The 10,826-nt window shown below is 27.3% G+C and overlaps 3 protein-coding genes across 3 annotated transcripts; 2 read left to right on the top strand and 1 right to left on the bottom strand.

Moving 5' to 3' along the window:
* Window positions 1-223: 223 nt before the first annotated feature.
* On the top strand, window positions 224-4,214 carry LOC113385993 (paired box protein Pax-6-like). The gene is made up of 3 exons (XM_026623808.1): window positions 224-455; window positions 2,862-3,109; window positions 3,717-4,214. Exons 1-3 carry the CDS (start codon window positions 224-226, stop codon window positions 4,212-4,214), a joined length of 978 nt encoding a protein of 325 aa, XP_026479593.1.
* Window positions 4,215-5,073: 859 nt separating this feature from the next.
* Window positions 5,074-5,830, bottom strand: LOC113385342 (leucine-rich repeat-containing protein 57-like). The gene has a single exon (XM_026623183.1). It carries the CDS (start codon window positions 5,788-5,790, stop codon window positions 5,074-5,076), a length of 717 nt encoding a protein of 238 aa, XP_026478968.1. The 5' UTR covers window positions 5,791-5,830.
* A 179-nt stretch (window positions 5,831-6,009) lies between these two features.
* On the top strand, window positions 6,010-9,349 carry LOC113385134 (cell cycle protein kinase spo4-like). Its single transcript, XM_026622945.1, has 10 exons — window positions 6,010-6,211; window positions 6,558-6,783; window positions 6,848-6,941; window positions 7,069-7,211; window positions 7,279-7,399; window positions 7,486-7,731; window positions 7,820-8,243; window positions 8,435-8,584; window positions 8,759-8,868; window positions 9,171-9,349. The coding sequence occupies exons 1-10, from the start codon at window positions 6,124-6,126 to the stop codon at window positions 9,303-9,305; spliced, it is 1,737 nt and encodes a 578-aa protein (XP_026478730.1). The 5' UTR covers window positions 6,010-6,123; the 3' UTR covers window positions 9,306-9,349.
* Window positions 9,350-10,826: the final 1,477 nt, after the last annotated feature.

Below are 10,826 nucleotides of genomic sequence, written 5' to 3'. Positions count from 1 at the left end.
TAATAATTTATAATTCTGGTGCATTTAAACAATAATAATTTAATATTTTAATATTGTTAAAATATTTTAATTAAATAAATTTAATCATTTGTGCTGTAAAGTTCTTTTCTTCTCTGCCATTGGGCATGTTTCCATTGTTCTAGCCAAAGAAGAAATTTTTTGTGGATAATAATAGCCATTATCATAATTAAATTTAAAAACAAAATTTAATTATATATTTAATATGTTGGGTTACGGTTTTCCTCCTGATGCATATCTGCCAATGCCGAATCAACAGGCGTCGCGTGAAATAAATTCATTACAAACTAATGGACTTGCGGAAAATTCGGGAAATAATATGGAATTAATGCAAACTTTGGTGGCGAATGCCAATAGTACATGTGAAAATTCACGAAGATTTACTGTTAATAATTTGCTGCAGCTTGAGAACAGCAAAAATCTTAGGATAACTGATGGTAAATATTTGATGATTTGATATTTTGATTTCTATAGGGTCCGTCAGTTAACTTTTTTTTTGAAAATGCTATATATAAACTACTAAATGTTTTCTCAATCTAAATCTTTTCTATTTGAAAGTGCAATCCATCTGGTTAATACTCGAAAATAATTTCATTGAAATGGCTGTCTAACTTTTAAATGACTGTCAAAAAATTCTAAATTGCTACCAATAAAAAAAAGTTATATGGCGGACCCTTTACTATATTGCATTCAATCATCTTATATTATATTTCACAAAAATTGATAAAATTTGAAGATAATTGAATTTAATTCGACAAAAGTAAACTCTTATTTTCTAACCCCCGAAATACTAAACATATAGTAAGAAGCTAACTAATTATAATAAAAAAATGAATTTATAAGTATCTAGTGTAACTTTTTCACTTTCAATAGTAATATTATTAATAATTTATCTACTAATATTCTTTTCAAAATATCATTTTACATATTAAAAAATATTAAGCAAGATATTTTTGCAGCTAACGATATAAAAATTTTATTTGTGCCCTTTGAATTTTATCTATAGGTTTTGCTATTTGCAGTTTATATACAGATTTTTGATTGCAATAATTATGAAATTCAATTTCTATATCCCATTTTTCGCATTTTATGTTCAAATTTTGTAGTTTGAACCCATCATAATTGTGAAATTACGGCAAAGTAGAAGTAGCGGCTCAGTAGTAATAAATGAGTACTAGGATGAATGAGATTTGTTCGAAAGATTTCAATCAAACTAGAATTTTATTGAAACTGAAAAAAGGCTATTTTTCAAAATGATTTTTATTTGTTTTAATTATTTTAATAATAGATCGATAATATTCATAAGAATATGCACTGATGAGAGGTCAATTCAGACATTTAATGAATAATAAGTTTGACAACATATTTATAATTGCAGTAATATATATTATTGAATAATTATAAGCACTAAAGGTTCTGAGCGACTCTTTCTTACTTAATTGTGCTAGTTATTATAGTTCCTATTAAAGATCATGTTGTAAACATACCATTATATTTTATTTTAATCATAATATTATACTATATAATTTTTCTTTGCGTAAATAAATACATTTTGATATAATTTCGCGATTACTGGATTTGTCCAAACCATAAATAGTTTATTTTAAATAGTTTATTTTAAAAAATATGGTCGCTTCCAGTATAATTATTTAAATAATAAAATCTTGAATTTTTAAAATATTTTCATTTTTTTTTAAACATATCAAAATTGGGTAGGAATAAAAATTGTCTTTTGATATAATTTTGCGATTACTATATATAATTTTGATATAATTTCGCGATTACTGGATTTGTCCAAACCATAAATAGTTTAAAATATTATTTATTTAAAAAAATATGGTCGCTTCCAGTATAATTATTTAAATATTAAAATCTTGAATTTTTAAAATATTTTCATTTTTTTAAACATATCAGAATTGGGTAGGAATAAAAATTGCCTGATTAGCATGTACAGCATCATATGCATATCAGGATTAAGGAATGTTTTTTTTGTATTCGTTCCATTCGTATTTGATATTCTTTATTGTATTATCCTATTTTCGTATTTAATGTCATATATTTATCAAAAAAAAATTTTTTTTATTTTAATATTTGAATTGATAATATTTAATATATTTGTGTTCTTAGTATAAAATTTAATTGTCGATAGGTTATAGGCGATGTCCTAATTACTTAGTTAATTGACCAAACACAAAATGTATAAAAATAAATCTAACAAATTGCTGAGTTTGGAATTCTTATGTTTTCTTCTCGGCGGTAATTACTTTTGTGTATTTGGTTCATTAATTTCTAGGACTAAGCTATTAGCGTAACACCACAGCGGTTGCTACAAAACAAGCAGTATATTTCATTTTGAGAAACAATCAATTATATTATTTATTTTAGAATTTCGAAGATTTTTCTTTCAATCACAAATTTCACATTTTGCGGTTTGGCCGCAAATGTTTGTCTTTATAAATTCAAAATAAAATTCAGACTGGGCATCATTTCAGAGTTTTGAAAAAAACGCTTATGAAAAAATTGTTTTAGTAATTAATTGTATAAAGTATATAATTCCTAAAGTATAGAATATCTAATTATTCCACTGGTATGATATTTATTCTCTTAGTATTTAAGTCATACGGCAAATAGTATCTAGCTTTTAATTATATTAGTCGAAGTAATTTCAAATTTTGTATGTATATTTTCATGATATGACACCCTTTACTGTTCAAGCAATAATGTAATATAATTTATGAATTTGAGCACATTTTAAAAAATCAATCTATTTTCAAATGCAAAAAATTGTTCATTTCTATATTCTGTAAATGGGTCCATTAATAATTAATTCAAATTATTATCAGGTGACGAATCCGACGGCAGCGTCAACGATGGAAGTGAAGACAATGAGCCTTCGCCTGCTGGTTTAACAGAAATCGGAACTGAAAATATACCTCGAAGCAGTTCAAAAAAACCGCGCAGAAATCGAACGACATTTAGTGCAGGTCAATTAGCTGCCCTGGAGCGCGTTTTCGAACGCACTCATTATCCTGATGCGTTTGTTAGAGAAGAATTGGCGGTTCGGGTTGGACTCAGCGAAGCTAGAGTACAAGTAATAATTAGAGAAGATTTACTAGTAATAATTAAAGAAATGAAGGTTTCATCGTGATATCAAATTGATCATTCTTCACATTCGATATAGCTTTGTGTTCTTTTGCAAAACAAACAATTGAAGGTTTTTTAAAATATTGTATTTAATATTAATTGAACAAAATCTCATAATAAGGTAATCTAACAGTAAGGTAGCTGTAACCTACCGTGATAATCTAACAGCAAGAGAGCCTGCCAAAGGGGAAAGATTTATTATGTTAGACCAATGGGATTTGATTCATATGTCTCAGAATATCAAAAATATTTGTAGTAAAATAAGTTCGAGAGAATTCGGTATAAAAAAAGCAAATTCGAGACAAATATTGCCTCTAAAAAATCCGAAACGTAAAATAGAAATGCGGTACTCTCCCGTCAAACCTGAGATGTTATGGTTACATTTCTTATAAATATAAATTAAATTTATACCATTTTGCTAATTATATTGCAGTGTTCGTTACCAACTGATAGCTTTTTCGCTTTTATATTCTGTTGTATTCACATGCCAATTACACTACAATTTCTAATACATATTAGACAATATTATGATGTGTTAATAATCTTTTTTTCAGGTATGGTTTCAAAATAGACGAGCAAAATTTCGACGTAATGAACGCAGTGCGCTTTCTTCCCGCGGCTCCAATGCCTCTGCACCCGAAACGGTGGTCGCACCAGTACCACCGACCGCGACACCAATGAGAACCAACGACAGCTCAACCTGCCCATCAATTCCTAACCATCGGCAAGCATTAGATTGCATAGCTCCTCATTATTCTGATTGGAAATCTCAAACAGCAAATTTTAATCATTATCCAACCATGATGGCTGGTATGTTTGCAAAGACTTCTCCATATTACAATAATAATTATAATTCACCTGGGTTTAGTACAAATGAGTCGCAAAATCACTATCAGACCCAATCTTGTAGTTTTGCAAATGGATCTCATAGTCAGACTGTTGTCCCTTATTACACTAATAATCTACAAAATGACTATGGAGGTATCACAAATAGCATTGCTAGTCTACGATTTAGAGCACAAGGATATCCAATGCATCATCCGCAGTTTTAAATTTATTCCTTTTTTTGCGATTTTTAAAAAACTGTTGATAAATCATCCATATCTTATTAATCTTAAAAAAAACAATCATTTATTTAAATAAAACTAGATTTGGAATACTTTCTTATTTAACCTTATAGAAGTTTCTAATATTTCTAATCAACATAATTTATAAAATATATTATTATAATGTGCCAACCTTGTTATTTATGATTATAAAACGCAAAATTATATAAAAATTTCCTTGGATCTATTGAACGTTCAATTCTAGTCACATGTTACACGAATGTTCTTAATTGTGAGATTTTTTCCATACAGCAATGTACTGATTATATAAAAATGAATTTCAAAATTATTATTGTCATGCTCGAGTCACTAGCTCGAGACAAAGTCAATATTGTTTTGCAAAAATGTAAGCTACATAAATATTTAAACCATTGTGGAATAAAACAATTATTACACATCTTTACCAATAAATTATTTTTATATTATTTGAAAAGATTGTCTTAAATTAGGTTTATAAAATTAGGCAGATTGTGGTAATATTTCTATACATATTTTAGAAAATTTTTGATCACATGTTTACAGTAATTAATAATTAATTCGATTAATATTTAATAGTAATAAATAAAAAGAAATAGCACATGTTCAAGGTGCCATAAAGTAAGTTTTATTAATAACAAATTAACATCAATACTCAGTTATGTACACTTTTAATCATAATGTGAATATGCATGACCTATATTATATGACTATAAATAAGTGAATAGCAAAATTTCTACATATATACAATAAATATTTTTATAACTAAATATATATGGAATAATAAACAAATTTAAATATAGAACAATATTACTAATAATACCTTAAATTAAAACATTTTCTTTTTTACAGCAGTGTATCGTTCCATATAGTTTTCATATCCTTCCACATTTTGCAGCTGCTTATTATCGAATAAATTTCCATCAAGACACAATGTAGATATTTTAGACTCGATCAATATTTTAGGGTGAACTTGTTCCACGGGTAAGCAATTTTCCTCTAGTCTTAAAGTTTTCAGTCGAGGACAATCAGCAATTGAATCGGATAAAAATGATATCTGATTTTGATTGAGTATTAATTCCATTACATATAACTTTGATACTTCATCAGGAACCATTGATATTTTATTCCTGGATAAATCAAGAGAATCAAGATGCTTCAGACCACATAGCATAGTAGGAAAAGATTCTAATTGATTATCACTTAATGTTACTTGCTTTAAATTTTTTAATTTAGACAATGAATTAGGTAAGGAATTAATGAAGTTGTTGTTGGCATTGAGAGTTTCTAATTTAATAATGAGACCGATTTCATTTGGTAAATGTGTTAATTTATTACAACTTATGTTTAGTTGTTTCAAATGTTGAAAATGACTTATATCAGAGGGCAGTGCATCAAATCTGTTATCAGACAAGTCAAGTGATCTCAGTACACTATTCAATGGCTTGAGCTGAGGAGGAAATTCTTTCAATTTACTGTTCGAAATCTTTAATACACCAGTTTTTCGTGCATTTTCATAATGCTGTTTCATATTAGAATTACCCATAGTTTAAAATTTTATTTTCTATAAATACATTTATAAATCAAAAAAAAATTCTATAAAATTCAACTTCTCTAATAAAACTGTTTTTGACGTTTCTACACAAATAATTTGACATTTGCTTTTAGAGTGAACTTGGCTGGGGAATGATAAGAAAGCCAACATAAGAAACAATCGCTAAATGTCAAAAACATCTGTATTCTGTAATAACATTGAAACATCTGTTGCTTCCCGCTTTTATTCTTAAGATGATGCAGTCACATATATTTTATAATAAACGTATCGCAATTTTTATATTTACTTTAAATTAATAAAAACAATTCATGTTATAAATTAGAAATGTCGAGTTTAATAGTGAATTCCCAAGATGCAAACGATGATAAATATTCTAGTTCAGCAGACGATAATGAAAAGCGCTTTAGCCATGGTAAATCATAAAATTTACACTCTTATATTTGATTTAGTAGTAATATTAGTTTTATTCTGAGCTAATTAATTTTAATTCAACATCCTTATTATGACAATTGTCTTATAAATTTCTTGGAAATGCCTCAAATAAGTTTTATAACATTACCATATTAATAAGATTGGGAGCAAAAAGATGCAATTAATTAATAGTTGAAAACATGTCGTTATTATCTAGCATTGCCTTTTATAGTATGCATATGCATATGCCTAAAGCATATGCCTTATATAGTCAATCATTTTTTAATTCAATTTGAATCTGCTAGGAAGTAAATGTAAAATCTGAAGAAAATATTTTAATTTTTTAGATCCACGAATAGAAATTATGTTAAAATCATTACCAAGGCTGGATGAAATATTTGAAATACACAATTGCATAGGTTCTGGAACCTTTAGTTCAGTTTACTTATCTACATTAAAATCAGAGAATGATTTAGCATTTGCAGAGAGACAAAAGTTTGCAATAAAGTATTTATTACCAACATCTCACCCCAAGCGAATTGAAAGAGAATTGATGTGTTTGCAGAAAGCCGGGTACCGTATTAAGAAGACTATTGACAATTTTTGTATTCATTTTAATAATTTATCAATTTTGCAGTGGGTGTGACAATGTAGTAAAATTACATTTCTGTATGCGAAATTTGGATTCTGTAGTATTTGTTATGCCGTATCTAGAACATGATGATTTTACGGTTTGTATTTATTAGCTGGAACTTTATATTTATATATAGATAAATGTATTCATATATTATATATATATAATCGTAAAATCATAATTGCGTTATTAAACAATTTTTTTTTGTTTTTTTTTTTTTATAGAATTATTTACTAGATATGGGACCTGCAGAGACCCAATTATATCTTAGAAATTTACTGATTGCTCTATGTCGAGTGCATACATTTAATATAATACACCGTGATGTTAAACCTGATAACTTTCTGTATGACAGAAAAAATAAAGAGTAATTATTGCTAATTATGAGGATCAATAAATCATTTGACTTTTGCTTTATCATTTTATCATTTTAGGTTTTTGTTAGTTGATATGGGTTTAGCACATCATGTGGATGATAAAATGTCTTCAATGCCAAAATTGATCCCCCTTACTCCTACCATTGATCATAAAAGAAAGCGTGCTAGTGACTGTGAGGTATATGTCAGTTTCTTTAATGCATTTTATATAAACTAATTCTGTCATAACCATTTATAATTATTATTGAGATTATATTTATTTAGAATGATCACAAAGGCGAAGCATCTCCTGCACAAGTTAGGAAAAAAGTAGCATTGGATACTAATAAAACTATTACAACACCTAAGACATTAGATAAATTCTTAATTAAGTCCCCACTAAAGCCATCAAATAATTTAAATAGTAATAGCCTAACCCAAAATAGGAGAAACTCTTTGGTATCAAATGATAGACGTACCATGCTTAGGTTGGGTTTAAGAAGTAATTTAATGGATTCAGAACAAAATAAGGTAATTTCGTGTTAATCTTTAAAATTTAGCTATAATTCATATGTATATTTAGTTTTATTTATTGTTCAAGAGAATTATATACTTTTAGGCATTTACATTTACATCTCCCTTACCCAAAAGAAATAGCGTATCAAATTTATTTGATACAAAATCAAATACTCAAGTTAGTTCTCCTATCCCGGAAAAATTGCAAAATGAAAAAAATAATATAGCAAACTCATTGTCAAGCAAGAATATAGAAAAAGTGTCAACTAATGTAGAAGCCAGTAGTAAAGTTAAATATAACACAAATGCCAGGCTGCGAGATAGCAGAAAGTCGTTACTAGCATTAAAATCTAGTATTCAGAATAATAATAAAAATAAAATCAAAGCAGAAAAAATGTGTGAATGCCTTGGAAAGTCTTGTGTCTGTCTAATTTGTAGAAGCAGAAAACCTATTCCAGCCAATAGAAATGGAACTAGAGGGTTTCGTCCACCTGAAGTCTTGTTAAAATATACTGATCAAACTACAGGTATGTTTCAATAGTTGATTACTATTAAAAAAAACTATTACAATATATTGGCTTAATTAACAGCCTGAATAAAAATCACTATCTATAACATAGTTAAAATTGTTCCTGATATGTGCAATTAATATTTATGTAACTAATCTTTTACCTGTTTTTTATCCTATGTAACTTATTCTTCTTTTATTTGTTAAAAGCTGTGGATATTTGGGCAGTTGGAATAATATTATTATGTATTTTGTCACGATGCTATCCCTTTTTTGATGCTCCTGATGATTTGACAGCATTAGCGGAACAAATAACTCTCTTTGGTACAACAAAAATAAAGAACTTAGCTACATTATTGAGTGAGTATTACTAATATATATACTAATATTATATTATATATAATTTAGTATTAGTTTGAAAATGGAAATGTTTGTTTTTTATATTTAATAAAAGTTTTGAAAGATATTATAACATATTAGTGCAATTTAAATATACTTGTTTCAGTATATTAACTATTTTGAATTACTTTTCAGAGAGATCAATTACTATGGATTGCCCACATTTAAAAGAAAGTAATTTGAGGGAAGTCTGCACAATTTTAAGGCAAAGAGATTGTTTCAATAAAAGCTACTTGAAGTTCAAAGTGAGTTATTTCTCTGATGTTTTAACATTTAGTTTTTTTATACACTACATATGTTGAGTGAAACACTTCTTTTATTTATTTCAATTTTTTTTTATCTTTGGATTTGAATGTAGTATAGTTGAAATCGTTTTGCATGGCTTAATGAAAATTCCATTTTATTGATTAGAAGTTATGTCATAATTAGCATATGTAAATTTTAAAACAAATTACAGTAATTGATTGTACAAATGATTTAATTTTAATGTTATAAATATTCTAATTACATTACATTAAATTTTAATGTGTTAAGCATTAATTTTCAGAAGAGGAGCGCAGAAGATTTTCCTGATTCAACATATGATCTTTTATCAAAACTGTTAGATGTTAACCCTTTCACTAGAATCACAGCAGCAGAAGCTCTTAATCACAAATTCTTTAGTGAAAATTTAGCTTGTTGATTAGAGATATTTTATTATCAAAGTAGCTCGATATTGAATAAAGTACAAAGATGTAGATACATTTTAATATATTTATTATATTATTTAAAAATTTAGTTGTTTTTAGAAATTTTAGTAAGGATTTGAATGAAGGAAATTTATGAGTCACTTTAAATTATCAAAATAATAAAACTTCAACATTTTTGAATTCATGCATATTCGCTCACTTAATGAGAAGAGGAATAAATTGCAGAGTACATTTAAAGATTATTATATAATTAAAATTTTTCATAAATAGCCATGTAATGTTCTTGACAACTTGAAAACTCAAATTCTCACAGCTTTAGATTTCCCCTGTTTTATTATCAAATAATTGTATGTCATTGACAAAGTAATAATGATATAGTTCATTTGAATTCTTTGGATATGTGGAAGTGAAAACGAATTCGATATCAATTTATTTTTTCAACTATCAATAATTGATAAAAAATATGTACAAACCAATTTGTGCGTCTTGATTTTTTATTTTTGGTTCCGATTATATGTTTTTACTTATTTGAAAAAAAAAAAGTTCACTGTTTTAACTGAAAACTGTAATTTCAACGTTATGTTGATCTATAACGTTAAAGTCTGCTTCAAATAATTTAGATTGAAATATTGCGTATTACTCCTTTATGAAATAAGTATAACATAATATGTACTTTTAAGATTTGCATTCAATGATTTATCTATTTTTTATGATAAAACTTTAAATTGGAACATTATCATTGTAACGATAGGATCAACATGTACAGTGTCATTAATGTAATGTTTGGATTGGGGTAAATGCAAAGAAAATGTAAACACATTCTCTCTCCTTAGATAAAAACAATTCAATTGTATTTTATATAAAATATAAATAATGAAAATATAAAAAGCATAAAAATATAAGCTGCAAATAAAAGAGCAGCACTAGGATAATCTTCTCGAAGTTTGCTCAAAATGTTCTTGCTTGAATCTTGCGCAAAATTAACGGTCCTGGAGATATTTGGAATCTTGGAATTTTGGATAATTGTCTCAGTTATCTTTCAACGTAGCTTTTAGTATACTATAAGCCCAGGATACGATTATTTGTGCAAATCTGTGTTTGCGCAAATACCTTCAAACATAACGTACGAAATTGGTGCGCAAGTTTGCTCAAACATACTACACATCGTGAATTTGCACAAATAATCGTATCCTGTGTAGCGGCCATCATAAAGTATAAGGGAGAAGTATGTATATTGTGAATCTACTATATTATTTGAATATATTATATTCTCATATTGTCTAGGGTGAATCTTTTTTTTTATTATTTTAATAACTTTTACAACTGTCCTGAAACAGACAACAAGTAAAATATTTGACATGAAATTGCCAGTGATTTGTCGAAGGTCTCATCTATTGTTGATTAATGCAGAAGAAATTTTCTTTTTAATCGGGCCCTGGTAGAGTTGTTCTGAAGTTTTCCCGCGAGCAAGTTCGTGTGATCAGGCGATTTCTAAATTTGTGTGAGTAAGCGAT

Source organism: Ctenocephalides felis, unplaced genomic scaffold, assembly GCF_003426905.1.
Source record: "Ctenocephalides felis isolate EL2017-DRISC unplaced genomic scaffold, ASM342690v1 CF-g0.4_SCAFFOLD_03571, whole genome shotgun sequence".
NCBI lineage: Eukaryota > Metazoa > Arthropoda > Insecta > Siphonaptera > Pulicidae > Ctenocephalides > Ctenocephalides felis.
This window is presented reverse-complemented; position numbering and strand designations above follow the sequence as displayed.

Bases quoted from the DNA above. Each gene is read 5' to 3' on its own strand.
- LOC113385134 (XM_026622945.1), top strand. From the start codon at position 6,124: ATGTCGAGTTTAATAGTGAATTCCCAAGATGCAAACGATGATAAATAT. The intron at 7,732-7,819 runs GTAATTTCGTGT...ATATACTTTTAG, and splicing joins TGGATTCAGAACAAAATAAG to GCATTTACATTTACATCTCC. The intron at 8,869-9,170 runs GTGAGTTATTTC...ATTAATTTTCAG, and splicing joins AAAGCTACTTGAAGTTCAAA to AAGAGGAGCGCAGAAGATTT.
- LOC113385342 (XM_026623183.1), bottom strand. From the start codon at position 5,790: ATGGGTAATTCTAATATGAAACAGCATTATGAAAATGCACGAAAAACT.
- LOC113385993 (XM_026623808.1), top strand. From the start codon at position 224: ATGTTGGGTTACGGTTTTCCTCCTGATGCATATCTGCCAATGCCGAAT. The intron at 456-2,861 runs GTAAATATTTGA...AATTATTATCAG, and splicing joins AAATCTTAGGATAACTGATG to GTGACGAATCCGACGGCAGC. The intron at 3,110-3,716 runs GTAATAATTAGA...TCTTTTTTTCAG, and splicing joins TCAGCGAAGCTAGAGTACAA to GTATGGTTTCAAAATAGACG.